The sequence below is a fragment of the Nyctibius grandis genome, chromosome 1 (genome assembly GCF_013368605.1).
Source record: "Nyctibius grandis isolate bNycGra1 chromosome 1, bNycGra1.pri, whole genome shotgun sequence".
Classification (NCBI taxonomy): domain Eukaryota; kingdom Metazoa; phylum Chordata; class Aves; order Nyctibiiformes; family Nyctibiidae; genus Nyctibius; species Nyctibius grandis.
In genome coordinates this window covers 45,299,834-45,313,459 of record NC_090658.1, presented here as the reverse complement: position 1 = coordinate 45,313,459, position 13,626 = coordinate 45,299,834, and the positions used below count along the sequence as shown (strand labels likewise).

Here is a 13,626-nt window from a genome sequence, read left to right as displayed (position 1 = left end):
GTTACTCTCTGCTTGCACTGCTGGACCACTGCTCTTCACCTGTATTGGATTTTGGAAGCGAGCTCCACAGCAACAAACATTTTCACTTTCACAGGCTCAAAATAAGGGTTGTGTAGGAAACGAAATAAATTTAATGCATTATTTAGCACATGTGTATTTAAGAAGATAATTAGTTTGGCTTTCATCTGCTGGAGATTTTTTACTTTCTCTTTCTGATAATGGTGCAGTGATCCTGTAAATTACCTTCAGTGATAGTGAAAGGTTGCATTTAACTGATACCAGCCCGCTTCCACATTCAATGCCTTGGTATTTTAATGTTCCAGGTAAACTGAGCTTGTGCAGTGGTGAAAGGGAACGATCTTTTCTCCTTGGACTTCATTTTTTTTTCCTGTGACACATGTACACAAAAAATTCTTCAACTATTTCTACTTGTAGGTGATCAATTTTTGTCTAAGTATCTATTATTGGATTTTAATTTTTTTCTTTGTGAATGAGGTGTTTGTATAAGGTACACATGCTCACACATTCACTTAAGCTTAAGTGTATGTTTTCCACTGAAGTTAGGTGGTGTGTTTAAAAAAATGAAAAAAATAACGTTGCTTGATGACAGGCGGGTGCCTGCGGTACGGGCTCAGCAGCGTACGGGTGGGGAGGGTGCTCCTGCCAGAGGGGGCCCACGGCGCTTCAGGACCGTCACTGCCAGGGCTGTCACACACACCGCGCCTTGTTCCTAGTCTGGCCTGACTGCACCGAAGCGGGACACCCCTCCGCCGCGGGGCCGCGGCCGGGGCCTCGCGGGCGGGCGTCCTTTCTGCCGGGGCACCGGGCAGCCGCCCCGCGCGCACCTGCTCCGCCCGCCGCCAGCCCTCGCCGCGGGGGCACAGCCCTCCCGCGCCCCAGCTCCGCCGCACCGCTGCTCCACCGCTCCTTCCCAGCGGACGCCGGACGAGGAGACACCGCGACGGACGACGCAGCCCTTGCCAGAGCCGCGCTCCCTCCGGGCGGCGGCCAGGCCAGCCGCGCCTCGCACCCCGGCGGCTCGGCTCCCTCAGCTCCTGGGCCGCGCCACGGGCACCCGACCGGAGCCCGCCCCTCCGGCGGTGTGGGAGTAACACGGGAGCGGGCACCGGAGTCGCCCCGGCCGTCCCGCCCCTCGCCCCTCGCCTCTCGCCTGACCAGGGAGCGAGTGGTCCTGCCCGGGGGAGGTGAGGCGAGGCCGCCCCCGCCCCGCCTCACGGCCGCCCGCCAGGGGGCGAGCGGCACGGGCGGTAGGCGGCGGTGGGGCGGCGGCACTCCCCCTGCTGGCGGCCGGAGGCAGCGCGCGGGGTGGGGGGCGCGGAGCGCGCCCGGCCCGGCCCGGCCCCCGCCGCCGGCGCTCCGCGCTTCGCAGGCGGCAGCGCCTCGCAGGCGGCAGCGGCGGCCCGCCCGTCTCCCTGCCTGCCTCTCCCGCCGGGGAGCAGCGCCAGCTCGGGGACCCTCTATCGCGGGGGCTGCCGCCTCCCCGTTCCTTCCTTCCCGCCTCTTACCCGGCCGGTGAGCGCCGCCGGCTCGCCCCGCCGTGAAGTCTGGGCGCCCCCCAGCCATCGCTGCTGCTCCCCATGGGGATCCGGGAGTTCCCCAACGGCTCCGCGCGGGGCAAAGCCGCCACCCTGTGAGTACAGCTGCTGAGCCGGGCCGGGCGGGCGGGCGGGCTGGGAGGGACGGGGACACCCCACCACACCCCACCTCACCTTACCTGGGCCGGCAGCGGGGTCGCTCCGGCGGAGGGCGGCGAGGAAAGTTTGCGGCGCGGCTGCCGCGGGTGCCGGGGCCGCTCACCTGCCGGCGGAGGTCGCGCCGCCCGCCGCTAACTTCGCCTGGGGCCGGCGGGGGGCGGCGGCCCCCGCGGCGGTGCTGCCAGCCGCGGCCCCCTCGCTGACGACCCTCTCCCGGCCCGCAGCGGCATGCGGCGCTCCCCCGATGTCAGCCCGCGGCGCCTGTCCGACATCAGCCCCCAGCTGCGGCAGCTGAAGTACCTGGTGGTGGACGAGGCCATCAAAGAGGACTTGAAGTGGTCCCGCTCCGTGGAGGACCTCACCAGCGCTTCCGTGGGGCTCACCTCCATCGAGGAGCGCATCCTCCGCATCACCGGCTACTACGGCTACCAGCCCTGGGCTGCCAGCTACAAACGTGAGTCACCGGCACGGTCGGGCGTGGGGTTGCGAGGAGGGGGACAAGCACCGGGGCTTTGCAGGGGGGCCACCGCGGCCCAGAGCCGGCTGATGAGTGTGGGTGGGAGGTGCTGATCGCTTCACCCGGGGAAAAAACTCACCCTGTGGAAGTGCTGTCACTCTCTACGAAGAATTCCGTGCCCATGTTACATTGGTCCTTAGGCAGCTGCTGGCTCACGCAAGTGTAGTGCTAATCATCACGACAGTTAAATTCTGTTAAGAAAATAGGTCAAATATTTGTCTTAATGTTGCAGACACACTTAGTGATGCTGATGAGCGTGTTTGTGACAGCTGTGTAAGAGCCCCAGTGCATTTGTGCACATACTATTTTCACAAATAATACGTTACCAGTGCATCTTTCCGTTGTTTTGTGACTCTGTCAGATTTTCACAGCACTTGATCTGAATGTTATGCATTTTCCAATGTCAAATGGAACTGCTTCTTCCATATGCCTGCACTTGAGAAAGAAACTTCCTATCGTATCCATATGAAGAGAGACCTAGCTGTCTTTCTCCACATACGTGACTTACAAAGGAAGCGATACCTTGAGTAGTTGTAATATATCAACTAGTATTTTTGCATTTAACACACCCTATTTCCTGTCCTTCTTTCACCACCTTGATGGCAATTGCATGAAATAACAAGTTCTAAGAATAATTTACCAATTAACTGAAGTTCTAAAAATATTTTGGTTGTCTTAATGTCATTCATAACATCGCAGAGTTTTTACAACAAAAAGGATTCTGCTGTAACAGAAATCATTGCTTTGCTGGGATGACTGGCTCTGACAAAGTGATTGTTTTCATGTTGCACTTTCCTAGGTGTTAAGTGTAAACATTCTGAAGTGTTTACTTACGGATTATCTGTTTGGCAATGTGCTTAATAATGGAAGAGAATGATACAAGAAAGCATGGTACACAGTACTAGTTCAGTTTTTCTGTGAGGAAGAGCCATGCCTGATTGCCTGATTGTAGGACTTTACTGATAAATATTCTTCTTCTGTAAGAGCCTTTTATTTTTCTTGATTATGATTATGACAGAAATATCTGATATTTGCTACTTTACTCACAGGGAGTATGGGATTTCTCTAAGAGAAATTCCATTGCCTGAATTGGGACCACTCCTGAGAGTAAAGCTTATTCAGGTCAGTTTTCAGGATCAGATCACATGCTGATGCCAGACTGAGTTGGATGTTAGTGCTTCTATCTGGCAGAGTGACTAACAGTCCAGTTGAAGTCGCGCTGAGCTGCTATGGCTGAACCTTTTGAAATAATAAAGGTCGTGCTGGCTCCTCAATTATAACCTATTTGTTGAAATTTATAACTGTGTCTGAAAAAGTTAATTGCAAGCCTAAGCCTGCTATTCTAGTTATATTTTCTCTCATAAATCATTCTGAAAAACAAAATTACATACTGGAGTTGTAATGGTAGGGGTTAAGTATACAAAGTATCTGAGTTTCATAAACGTGTGTCTAAAAATAATAGGTTATGTGAAGTTGTTGCCAATTTAAAATCTGTGTTGCTAGGAATGTAGAAGAACCCGCAGAAGAAAGGACCCATCTCTCTAGCTGGTATAACATGGCATGGCCGAAGCAGAGCTGTGTTGATCTGCATCAGCTGAATAGCTGACTGAATGCATGTAAATGGAGTAGATCATCCAAAGCGGGAAGTCAATTTTGTAACAACTGCTTTGAAACCTCTTTGAATTCTCCTTCAAGCTGGACTTTTGCCCAGTTTTGGGATATGGACTTTCCTTGTGACTTTCCAGTTAGAAGGTTTAATTGGTCCAAGAACTGTGAACAAACAATTTTTATTAAGTTCAAATTGCACCCTGTCTGCTTCTTGTCATATTATTGTGCATGCTTGTAGACATTTAGGTGCTGTTGGCACTATGTGTATAATTATGGAGTGCATTAGTAATGGACTTGCTTTCTGGAAAATAAGTCTGTGATCTAGTCTGATCTAGATTTGGTCTCTCTCTCTTAGTGACATTCTTTTTATTGTAACTAAATCACCTGTAGGGCCAGATCTGTATTTTTCGCACTGGAGTGTATTCCTCTCATACTTCATATAAACTGTTTATGTATAAAATTCAGACATTCAGAAAGCTTTTGCTAGTTTTTTTAACAAAGCTTCATGAGGGAAACCACCAGACGCAATCAGAGATAGTGTTGCCATGACCCCAAAACTTGCTTGGAGACTAGTTTTGTTGTAGTAAAAAACTAACCATTTAAAACGTAGTGGGATACCTCAAGGTTATGTACCAACTCCAGTATTTCATATACTTATAAATTAGATGGCAAGAGGGGAGGAAGAAGTGAAAATCTGCTGAAGACACAAACTCATATGGATTGGACAGAATGAGAAAGGACTTGTCATTACTCTAGGGAGACCTGACCCAGACAGGTGAATAGCCCAAATGTCAACAAATGACATTCAGTTATCACAAATAGAAACCTCCTGTTTCCTGAAAATGCTAACATCACCTGGGAAGTTTCACATCATTATATCAGCTGGTGAGAAGGAATAGTTTGGGACTGTACACAGCTCAGGGAAGACCTCTGCTGTTTGACTGCACTTGCAAACCAGATTTTTAGGAACTGTAATAATGTAACGTACTTCTGTGTTATGATGCCTTCAAAGAATTTCTTGGTACATCCTAGTGAAATACTGTGTAATGCGGTTATCTCCTCTCAAAAAAGATTACAGAAGGCTCTGAGATGAGTAAGGAGAAAGAGTACAGACAATCTATGAAGAGTCTCAAGAGTTTTGGCTGTTTACCTTAGAGGTTGAAACAAAAGTCTGGAAAGTGTTGGCACATATTGCTCAGGCAGATAGAGAGTTTTTCTTCTTATTGTGTCGTAGGAGAAAAATAGGTGGACAGTCAATAAAGCTGGAAAGCCATCAATTAAAAAGAAATAATTTTTAAGAAAACACATATGTTATTCTTGGGATCAAGAATTCAAGGTCTTGTAATTGATAGCACTGACAAGATGTAGAATTGTAATAAGTTAGGAAAAATATTGGAGAGAATATTAAACTTCATTATTCAGAATTCAAAGTAGCCCCTCAGGCTGGGAGGGGGCTTCTTCTTGAGGGTTTCTTGCGCTTTCCTCTGTAGTGTCTGCCTACCTTCAGAAAGAGGATAGGAGAGTGTCCTGATCCAATCTGGCAGTTCTTATTTTTCTGAAATTCTCACTATTGATTTTCAGGGTAACTATGTGAATAACTGCTCTCTAGTCTAAATCAAATATTCGTATTTGTCCCATGGGGACTATTTTGCAGCATGTGATTTGATTTCTCAAATGCAAAGGCAGAGGGGAAGAAACACATGCAGGATGCAGTCAGATTGTAGAATCATACTCTGACGCAGCTATGTCAGTAACAGAGCTCAATATTTGTGAAATCCTAGTTATCAACAAGAGGTATGTTAATTGACTTTTATTTTTTTTTTGACTCATAGGGATCAAAGAATTTAATTTAAAAAAAAAAACACCACAAAATTTGTAGATCCCAGTGACAGCCTTTTTGTTATATGGAGATCAAACCACTGTTAGGGCTGTATTAGAAGTGCTGTTCTCTTTCACGAAGTTTAAGTAAATTACTATGATTCTTGCATCTAAAAGCCCACGACTTCAGTTTAATGGCAGAGACAAGTTTGGAGCTGAACAGCCATATTTTAAGTTTCCATTTCCCGCCTTTATCAGTAGGAATTAGGTTTCTAAATATTTTTAGAAATATAGGCCCTAGGAGCTTTTCTGTACTTGAGAAATAGAGGTGTCACTAAACTCTTGAACTGTCTTGCTGATCTGTATGAAAGACACTTCTATTTTAATTATTGTAGCAATTGGCAGGGTGCTTGTTTCCACCTGAAATGTGCACAGCTAGCACCTTTGCCAAAAATTCATTGTTCTCTACATTAACTAGGTCTATTTTGTGGTGATTCAATATCACAGTCTGTCATTATGTGATTAGTATTTTAAATACATTTATGTGGGCTTGAGCCAGCTATGCCTATTTTGCAATCTTTGCCTCTTCCTACAGATCACCTGCTTCTACTCCTTGTTTAAGATTAGGGTCTTTCTTCTAAAGCAGGGACTTTCAAATATCTTTAGCATGTGTTCCTAAATACAGACTTGTTATGGACAAATCAGGATTACATGGGTCTTTCCCTCCTTTTAGATGCCCAAGAGACCACCTGGCCTCCCACTTTTATTCACTTACCTTCTTTGTGTAGTTACAGGAGTTACTCTACCTGCAGAAAGAATATTAAGAGAACAGTATGTACTTTTAACTCCTCTCAGTTCTATGTAGTAGGAATTGACTGCAGTCTGTGATCCATGGCTTGTGAACATACATTTATGTGAGACTTTGACCTTGTGAATAATTCCGAGCTGTTCCAGTGATGACTTCTAAGTGGCATGCTGTTGTTATGTGAAAGGGAAAGGTTGTGTCCAGTAGCTGAAGTTTTCTGTCTCTGCTCCTCCTGGCTACTTAAAATATTAGTTTCCTATTTTTAATGTTTCTTTGTAGTTATTTCAACAATACAAAATAAACCATAGAGTTTTAATGCCCAGAATTTCAATCTAGTACTCATCCAGCAAGTAGCACAGTAGGTCTTGACCTGGACATAGAATACAAGTGCTTTCACCAGTGTAAGTAACATATTGGAACACATTGGCTTACAAATATCCTGAACATTGCTCAGAAACCATATATGTCTGACTATGAAAATGCCTCAGTTACTGAACTTTAATAGCCTTTCAAGGTGGTAGTTTAGTGTTGATTTTAGCTAATTAAAAGTATGAGCATTATACCCTAATAAATATTGGAGTATCGGTTATACAGCTGAAGACCAGTGTTTCCAGCTGATCCCCAGTGTTTCTCGTCATCTGCTTTTTGTGTGCCATTGAATACTGTAACTTTCACACTCACTAAAAGCAAATCCAGTGGGGATATGAATCAGGATAAAAATATTAATGCTTGAAATTTGTGCAAATACTCTTTTCATGTATTTGCATCTGAGCAAGAATTTAACTTATTTTTTGAGGTGATATACAGGAATCTCTAGAAGTTCAAAGACAGAAGTTGAAGAGTATTGTTTTCTCTGGGGAAAGCCATTTTCAGGCCAGCTGTAAGCGATTAATTTAAAACTGATTACTTGCTTTCCAATACATAAATACTGGATGTAATGCTCTTATAACTAATGCAAGACTTGGTGGTATCGTTCATGTTGCTGTTCCTGAGGTTAAATGATTATGCGAGAATCTTGCTTTTCAGGTGAAAACATGGAGTAACCTCTAGATGTCTTGCTCTGGGAGAGAAACTTGGATAGCTGCCCCAGGGTCGATCTATAGGTCAACCGCCCCCCAGAAGCTGAGAAGACAAGTAAAAATATGTGTTTTATCTCCTTGTTTTAAGCCAGGCTTATGGTGTCTGAGGCCAGATTCACTTTTTTCTAACGCTCTTCATTGGCAATACTGACACAACTAATTGTTATGCTATCAAGAAAAGCAAAGAAAACATGGGAACTCCTACAGGTGAAAGAAAGGAATGGTAATGAATTGCATTGCAGGTTTAAAAGTACTGTAGTGTAATGTTGTTTCAACTGTCAGCTATAGTTGTCTGCTGCAAGCTAAACCTACGCGTGGTTGTACACAAACCAGGGATATTACTGATTTATATCCACATCACAGCTCACACAAAACCTCCTAAAGCCATTTCCTCGTACGTATAGTCCTCACTGTAGCTGAGAAGAACTGCCCCCAGGGGAAACCTCTTAAGATGTTTCAGAGACCTAATCATAAACCTGCAGTGGATGTCCCAGAATATTACAGGAGACATTTTTAGTTGGAAAGGGAACCCATTGGCCCCCATGGGCTTTAACTCTTTGGGTGGTCTTGCAACTGAGAATGAACATGGAATAGCACAATTTGGCCATATGAGATAGATAGGGCGGAGGATTCCAGGTGATGAATACTAAGCAGCTGCAAAAATACCACATGAAAAACAGAGACTGAAATACAGCCAGCCTTTCAGAAGTTTCTTTTTAAAGACAATTCCAATGGACAAGAGACATGAGGGTTCTTTGGCTTTTGTCAGGTGGTAAGAAAAGTATTTTTTGGCCAATGCTAAGCAGAAAACTTGTTCCTATTACAATATAGAGCTTCATTAATCAAAATTTTAAGTTTTAAATTGCTTGCTGGCAAGCCAAGCAAATTGTAATTTAAACTGTTTTAGTAAAAAAATTGATTTGTTTAGTAAATATTTAGTAAACTCTAAATGTTTAGTGAACATCTAGTAACTTGTTTACTCAACAATTTTAATTGTGTAGTGTTAAGTAACCACCACTTTTAACTAGGCAGCTGGATAAATATTTTATATTTTTATCTAGTTTTCACAGTGAAGAAACTAAAAATTACCACCTACAAAATGGCCCCTCTTTTTTTTTGTTTGTTTGTTATGTAAACAAATTAATTGGTTGCTGTCAACTTTTTTTTTCAGTGCAGCATTAATTACGTGTCATCTACAGTATGCCATTTATGCAAAACAGTCCATGGGACAGCAATTAGGGGTCTGTTCACTTCCAGCATTGGTTTTATACCCTTAACAAATGTTATCATTGAATGTTGTTATTTCAGTAGAATATACCACTGAAGTCTCCATCATGAAAACCTACCAGTAAAGCTAGTTGTACGTCTTTGTAAAGTCAGGGCCCATGTTAGCAGCTTTGAAGAGTGTTAACTGGTATTTGAGACTCCTTTCACTGATGCACTGTATTTTTTTTAAAATAGAAATGTGAATGTGTTCACTAATCAATGTGTTGAATCCATAATAATGGATTTTTGCTAAAAACACAAACTGCTCTGTATTGATATGGAATAAAGAGGGAGCAAACTAATATGTTAAAAAAGGATTTGGAGACTATCAAGAATTATGAACATATGGGTTTTTTTGCAACTATCTTTACTGTAGGGCCTTTCTTCTTCAGGGGAAATTTCTGTAATATTTCTAGAGTGTACTGTGTGGTGTATATTTACAACTTAAATCAATGATCTGTTTAATAAAAGCAATTAATTGCATAAGATAATGGCATTGGAATCTGGCTGCAAATTCTGTGCTGGTCTACCGTGATATCAGATACTGTTGTGTAACTGGAGTGTTACTGAAACACAAAGCCACAAAAGGACACAGACGTTTGGTCCCAGATGTTTGTCCCTCTTGAAATTGCTTAGTCTATCACCACTGATGCTCATTAGCCTAATGGCTAATCTTACCAGATTCTGGCTCGTCAGGGCTGTCTTCAAGGTGTTTTTGTGCCTGAATCCCTCTTTAATGTAATGAGGTGTTTGTGTTTCATATTCCTGGTGTAAATCAGAAGCTGCTGATAATTGCTGCCATTTACTGGAAGTCAAATAAGCCTCAGGATAAAGAGAGGGAAGGAAAAATTATATAAAGGCAACTTTACCCCTTTGGCAAAGTGCCCTTCTCTGGAGCATCTCGGGGCGTAGCTCTGGCCCTGTCTTTGTTTTGGAAGCTGAACCCATAGACTTTCCACTATTGCTAGTGAGTGATGACTATTCTGAGAACAGTAATACAATGAGCATTTATGTTTGGAGAACATGATTCCTAGCTAGAGAGTAGCTAGCCTTCATGTGACGTATCTTGTTGTAGAACCTGCTTCCATGAGCATTTTTGATTCTCTGATTATCTTCACTCAGCACAAGTTATTTCATTCCTCAGCAGATCTGTGGAAGGAAAAAGATGCTGTGATTGCATGTAAGGCCATAGAGAACTATTTGCTTTATGAACCACGCCACGAAACATGCCGTAGATAGGAGGGATGCAGTGTTGGTATTCCCTGATTTCTTTTTCTTTAAACTTTGGCAAGCTTGTGCTGCCCTTGGCTAGCTCACCTTATAAAAAAGGTCATGTAAGTGGTTTCAGACACCTCTATTTTCTTTTGAGCTTGAGGGTCTCATGAAGTTCATTTTTTTGTGCCAAACCTGCCTTATTTTTCTTCCTGTCATTTTGTTTCTATGAGTATATTTGACCAACATAAGAATAAAGCTTTTTCTGAGAGCTGGAAAGCTATTCCAGTAGTGTAGGAATTTAGGTGGCCTAACATTTAGAAAAACAAGGATGACCTCACATAGCCAACAGGAACTATTAACTCAGCAAGCCAGTCATAGAGGCAATGGAATTTGGATCTTTGAGCTCCCTCAGGACAAGGGAATATAACTGGCTGCTCGTGAAACAGTTTCATACTTCCTAATGAGGCCTTGATCTTGCATTTAAATATTCTTCTTGCTTTGCGATAACCGGTCCCTGTGCAATACAGTTCGTGAAAAGGGGCCTCAATATCTAAAGGGAGCAACCAGATTTTTTTGAACCATGGTGCAAAGTCCTACCAATCTCACTGCAATATAAATAATAACTAGTAGAGCTGATCCAATAGTAATAACCCAAAGGGTTTTCTCTTTTTTTCCTTGACTTTTACATTGGAAGTATCACAGATATGATGGTTTTCCTCACAATCAAAGTGAACTGAGGACCTGCCCCTTCAGAGATGTTGCACTTGTGTGAGGTCATGGTCATGTCCTGAAAGCCTGGAGCAGGCTCTCCTTTTTCCAGACAACTTGTATCCAGACAATGTGATTTATCGGGTGTTCAGTAGGAATAACCTGCTTGCGAATTTTTGCCCTAAGAGCAACCATCCAGTGTTTGCACCATGAAACAGGAAATACATCTTCATGGCTTTATGATTCTGTTGGCTTTCCTGTTCATTTTATGCAATGTCATTTGAACACTTTGAGAGGGATTTCATAAAATATACAGCCATTTATACTAGTATTTGGACAAACTAACATAGTAATAGCCTGATGGTAATCCTGTTTCATTTTCCAGCTTGTCTAGACACTAGCTACTGCTTATGTTTTTGGGTAGAACTTTCCATGGAATAGTAATTAATAACAGAAAATATTGTTCCTTGTGCTTTTGCTGAAATTATTTTTTGCTGTATAGCATTTAGTTTTACAGTGTTCCACTGGCCTGATAACTTCTCAGCTGTGGATCTTTCCTTTCAGAAACAAGACATTTTATATTATAAAGAAATATGTTTAGGTTTGACTTTCAGAGGCTAGTTAAAGAGAAGAAATTACAAAATAATGTAAAAGTAGAAAAAGGCAGGCAAGAAACAAAACCCTAAAAATCAGTAAAGCCATGGAAAATGTCTGTAATCAAAGTTGGGAGTTTGGATTACTTTCAAGCTGATTAAGAGGAGTGAAAAAAGGGCAGAAAAGGCTTTTTCTCCTACAGATTTGGCTTCCTGACACTTGTACATCATGTGTTGTGACTAGGGGCCTCTGTTGTTCAGGAGTTACATTTCACCTATTTCTTACATACATTACAAGTGTATTCTGTGGGCCTGAATCTGGGAGCTCAGGTTTCATGCAAGCCAGGGATTATGCCCAGACAAGGCGAATTATGGTGTATTCAGGAGTTAAAAAACAATGTAAGCTGTCGCAATAGTCATGGGAATGGCAGAGTCTTGACAGGAAAATGAGTATAAACCCGTATTTAATTAGTATAGGAGGTATATTGTGGGACTTCTGCATCCAGCCACATGAACTTTCTCCCAATATATATGGAGCAAAGCCCTTTTTCAAAAGATTCTTTTTCAGTCTGGGAAAATATGCGAGTTGGAATGAAAACTAGATTAACATGGAGGAGTAGAGCTACTCTATGCATGACTTCAGGGATTTCAGGAGGCTGTCTGACTCCTGGATGGTTTCTCCAGCTTGCCAGGTTATCCTGGGAGGAATGTATGAGGAGTGCACAAAGACGTCTTAAATCACCGCATTCCCACAGTTGGCTTGTAAGACTTATGAAGATCCTCTTAGAGGGTGCAGCATAGAATTTAACTTCCAGTTCCTGCTCATAAAATTACTTCCCCGTCTTTGAGAAGTATTATTTAATAAACAACTTCTTTATTTGCCTTTTTTTTGTATCAAAGACAGAAAGAAAATATAGTATCCTTTGCTATTTCAAACTTTACACCTTAGTAATATGTAGTTCAATATCTGTAGGAAATTCTTTGTCTTTTGCAAATAGTGAATTCAATAGGTAGAGGGCTCTATGTGCATTTTGACTTTGTACAGGGTAAGAAATAGTTTTATGTTTTATAATATTTCTCCAAATGGAAACAAAAATGGACAATGGAAGCATGAACGAGTATATTCTTTGTAGAGAAATGCATGGACAAGAAACAGGTCTTGAATCTCGTACCGGGAGCAATACTTTGGACCTCCTGTTTCTGGTAGCTGCATAGTAGAAGTTGAATCTCACTGGAAATAGTTCTGGCAAACAATATTAGTCATTCAGTATTTGTTCCTAAAAACTCAGAAAATGAAAAGATTTTTTGCGTGGCATTTTTATAGGAATCTTTGCTATTAATATTACTTTAAAATTACACTCTTGTACCAGACGGTGTTTTCTTTGTGCATGTCAAATTCTTTTACATCCTACAATAACACTTCTTTAAAAGCACAATATCTCTTGTCTACATAATAAAAGCACATTGGAAGTGGGAATGATATCAGAATCTCCAGAGAGTAAACCTAGACTCTCTTACAACTCCCTAGGTACTTTTTGTTTCTTGATGAAATAGTTGCACAAAGGAAACTGGAAAATGCGCCTCCAGTAGAGCACTTCTGGCTCAAAGTAATATATTATTCAGCTCTGCACTCGTACTAATATTGTAAATGTGAGAGAATTAGAAAAGCTGTTGAGATGAATCCCTGACTCCAGCCAAGTCCATGGCACTTTTGTCAGTAACTTCAGCCAAGCCAGGTTTCCCCCAGCAGGCTTAAGTCTTTGAGTTTGCCTTTTGAGCAGGCTTCCTGCTTTATGTGCTGAGCATCTGTTCCTAAGGCAACTGCATCCAATTACACCTACCCGTACATGGTCTTGATTATATGTTCCTGAGCACTATTGAGGAGCTCTATTTAAGTTACAGAATAATTATTTCTTTTAATAGATGTGCAGTTTTAATTTTCTCTTATCTTGAACTTAGTATTTAATTAGTACTTAATAGCTTGTCCCAACATGGGTAGAAAGCATCTACAGCAATTGAGAAGAGACCACTCTTTCTTCCCATTGCCTAGAAAGCTGACTACCCAGAGTCTATATGCTGAAAGCAGAAAGAACATATATGCAGTCATTTGCAGTTTTAGGAGTTAAGGACTGGGACCTCTAACAGGGCATGCTATAGAAACACTGGGAAGCAGGAGAAGATCCTCAAACAGGTCTGTTACCGATAGAAAATGCCTATTTCCCTAAGCCCCTACCCCTTCGTTTATGCTAAATGTTAAATCATTGCTCATGTCTTTCCAATTCAGATGAGGACAAAGAATCCG

The 13,626-nt window shown here is 42.5% G+C and overlaps 1 protein-coding gene across 1 annotated transcript in view; it reads left to right on the top strand.

The window, feature by feature from the left end:
* Nucleotides 1-1,505: 1,505 nt before the first annotated feature.
* The window catches only part of SLC35F3 (solute carrier family 35 member F3), a 186,439-nt gene continuing 174,318 nt past the window's right edge, over nt 1,506-13,626 (top strand). The window contains exons 1-2 of the mRNA XM_068403519.1: nt 1,506-1,651; nt 1,940-2,169. Coding sequence (XP_068259620.1) covers nt 1,599-1,651; nt 1,940-2,169 — 283 coding nt within the window. The 5' untranslated portion in view covers nt 1,506-1,598. The remainder of the gene's footprint in view (nt 1,652-1,939; nt 2,170-13,626) is intronic.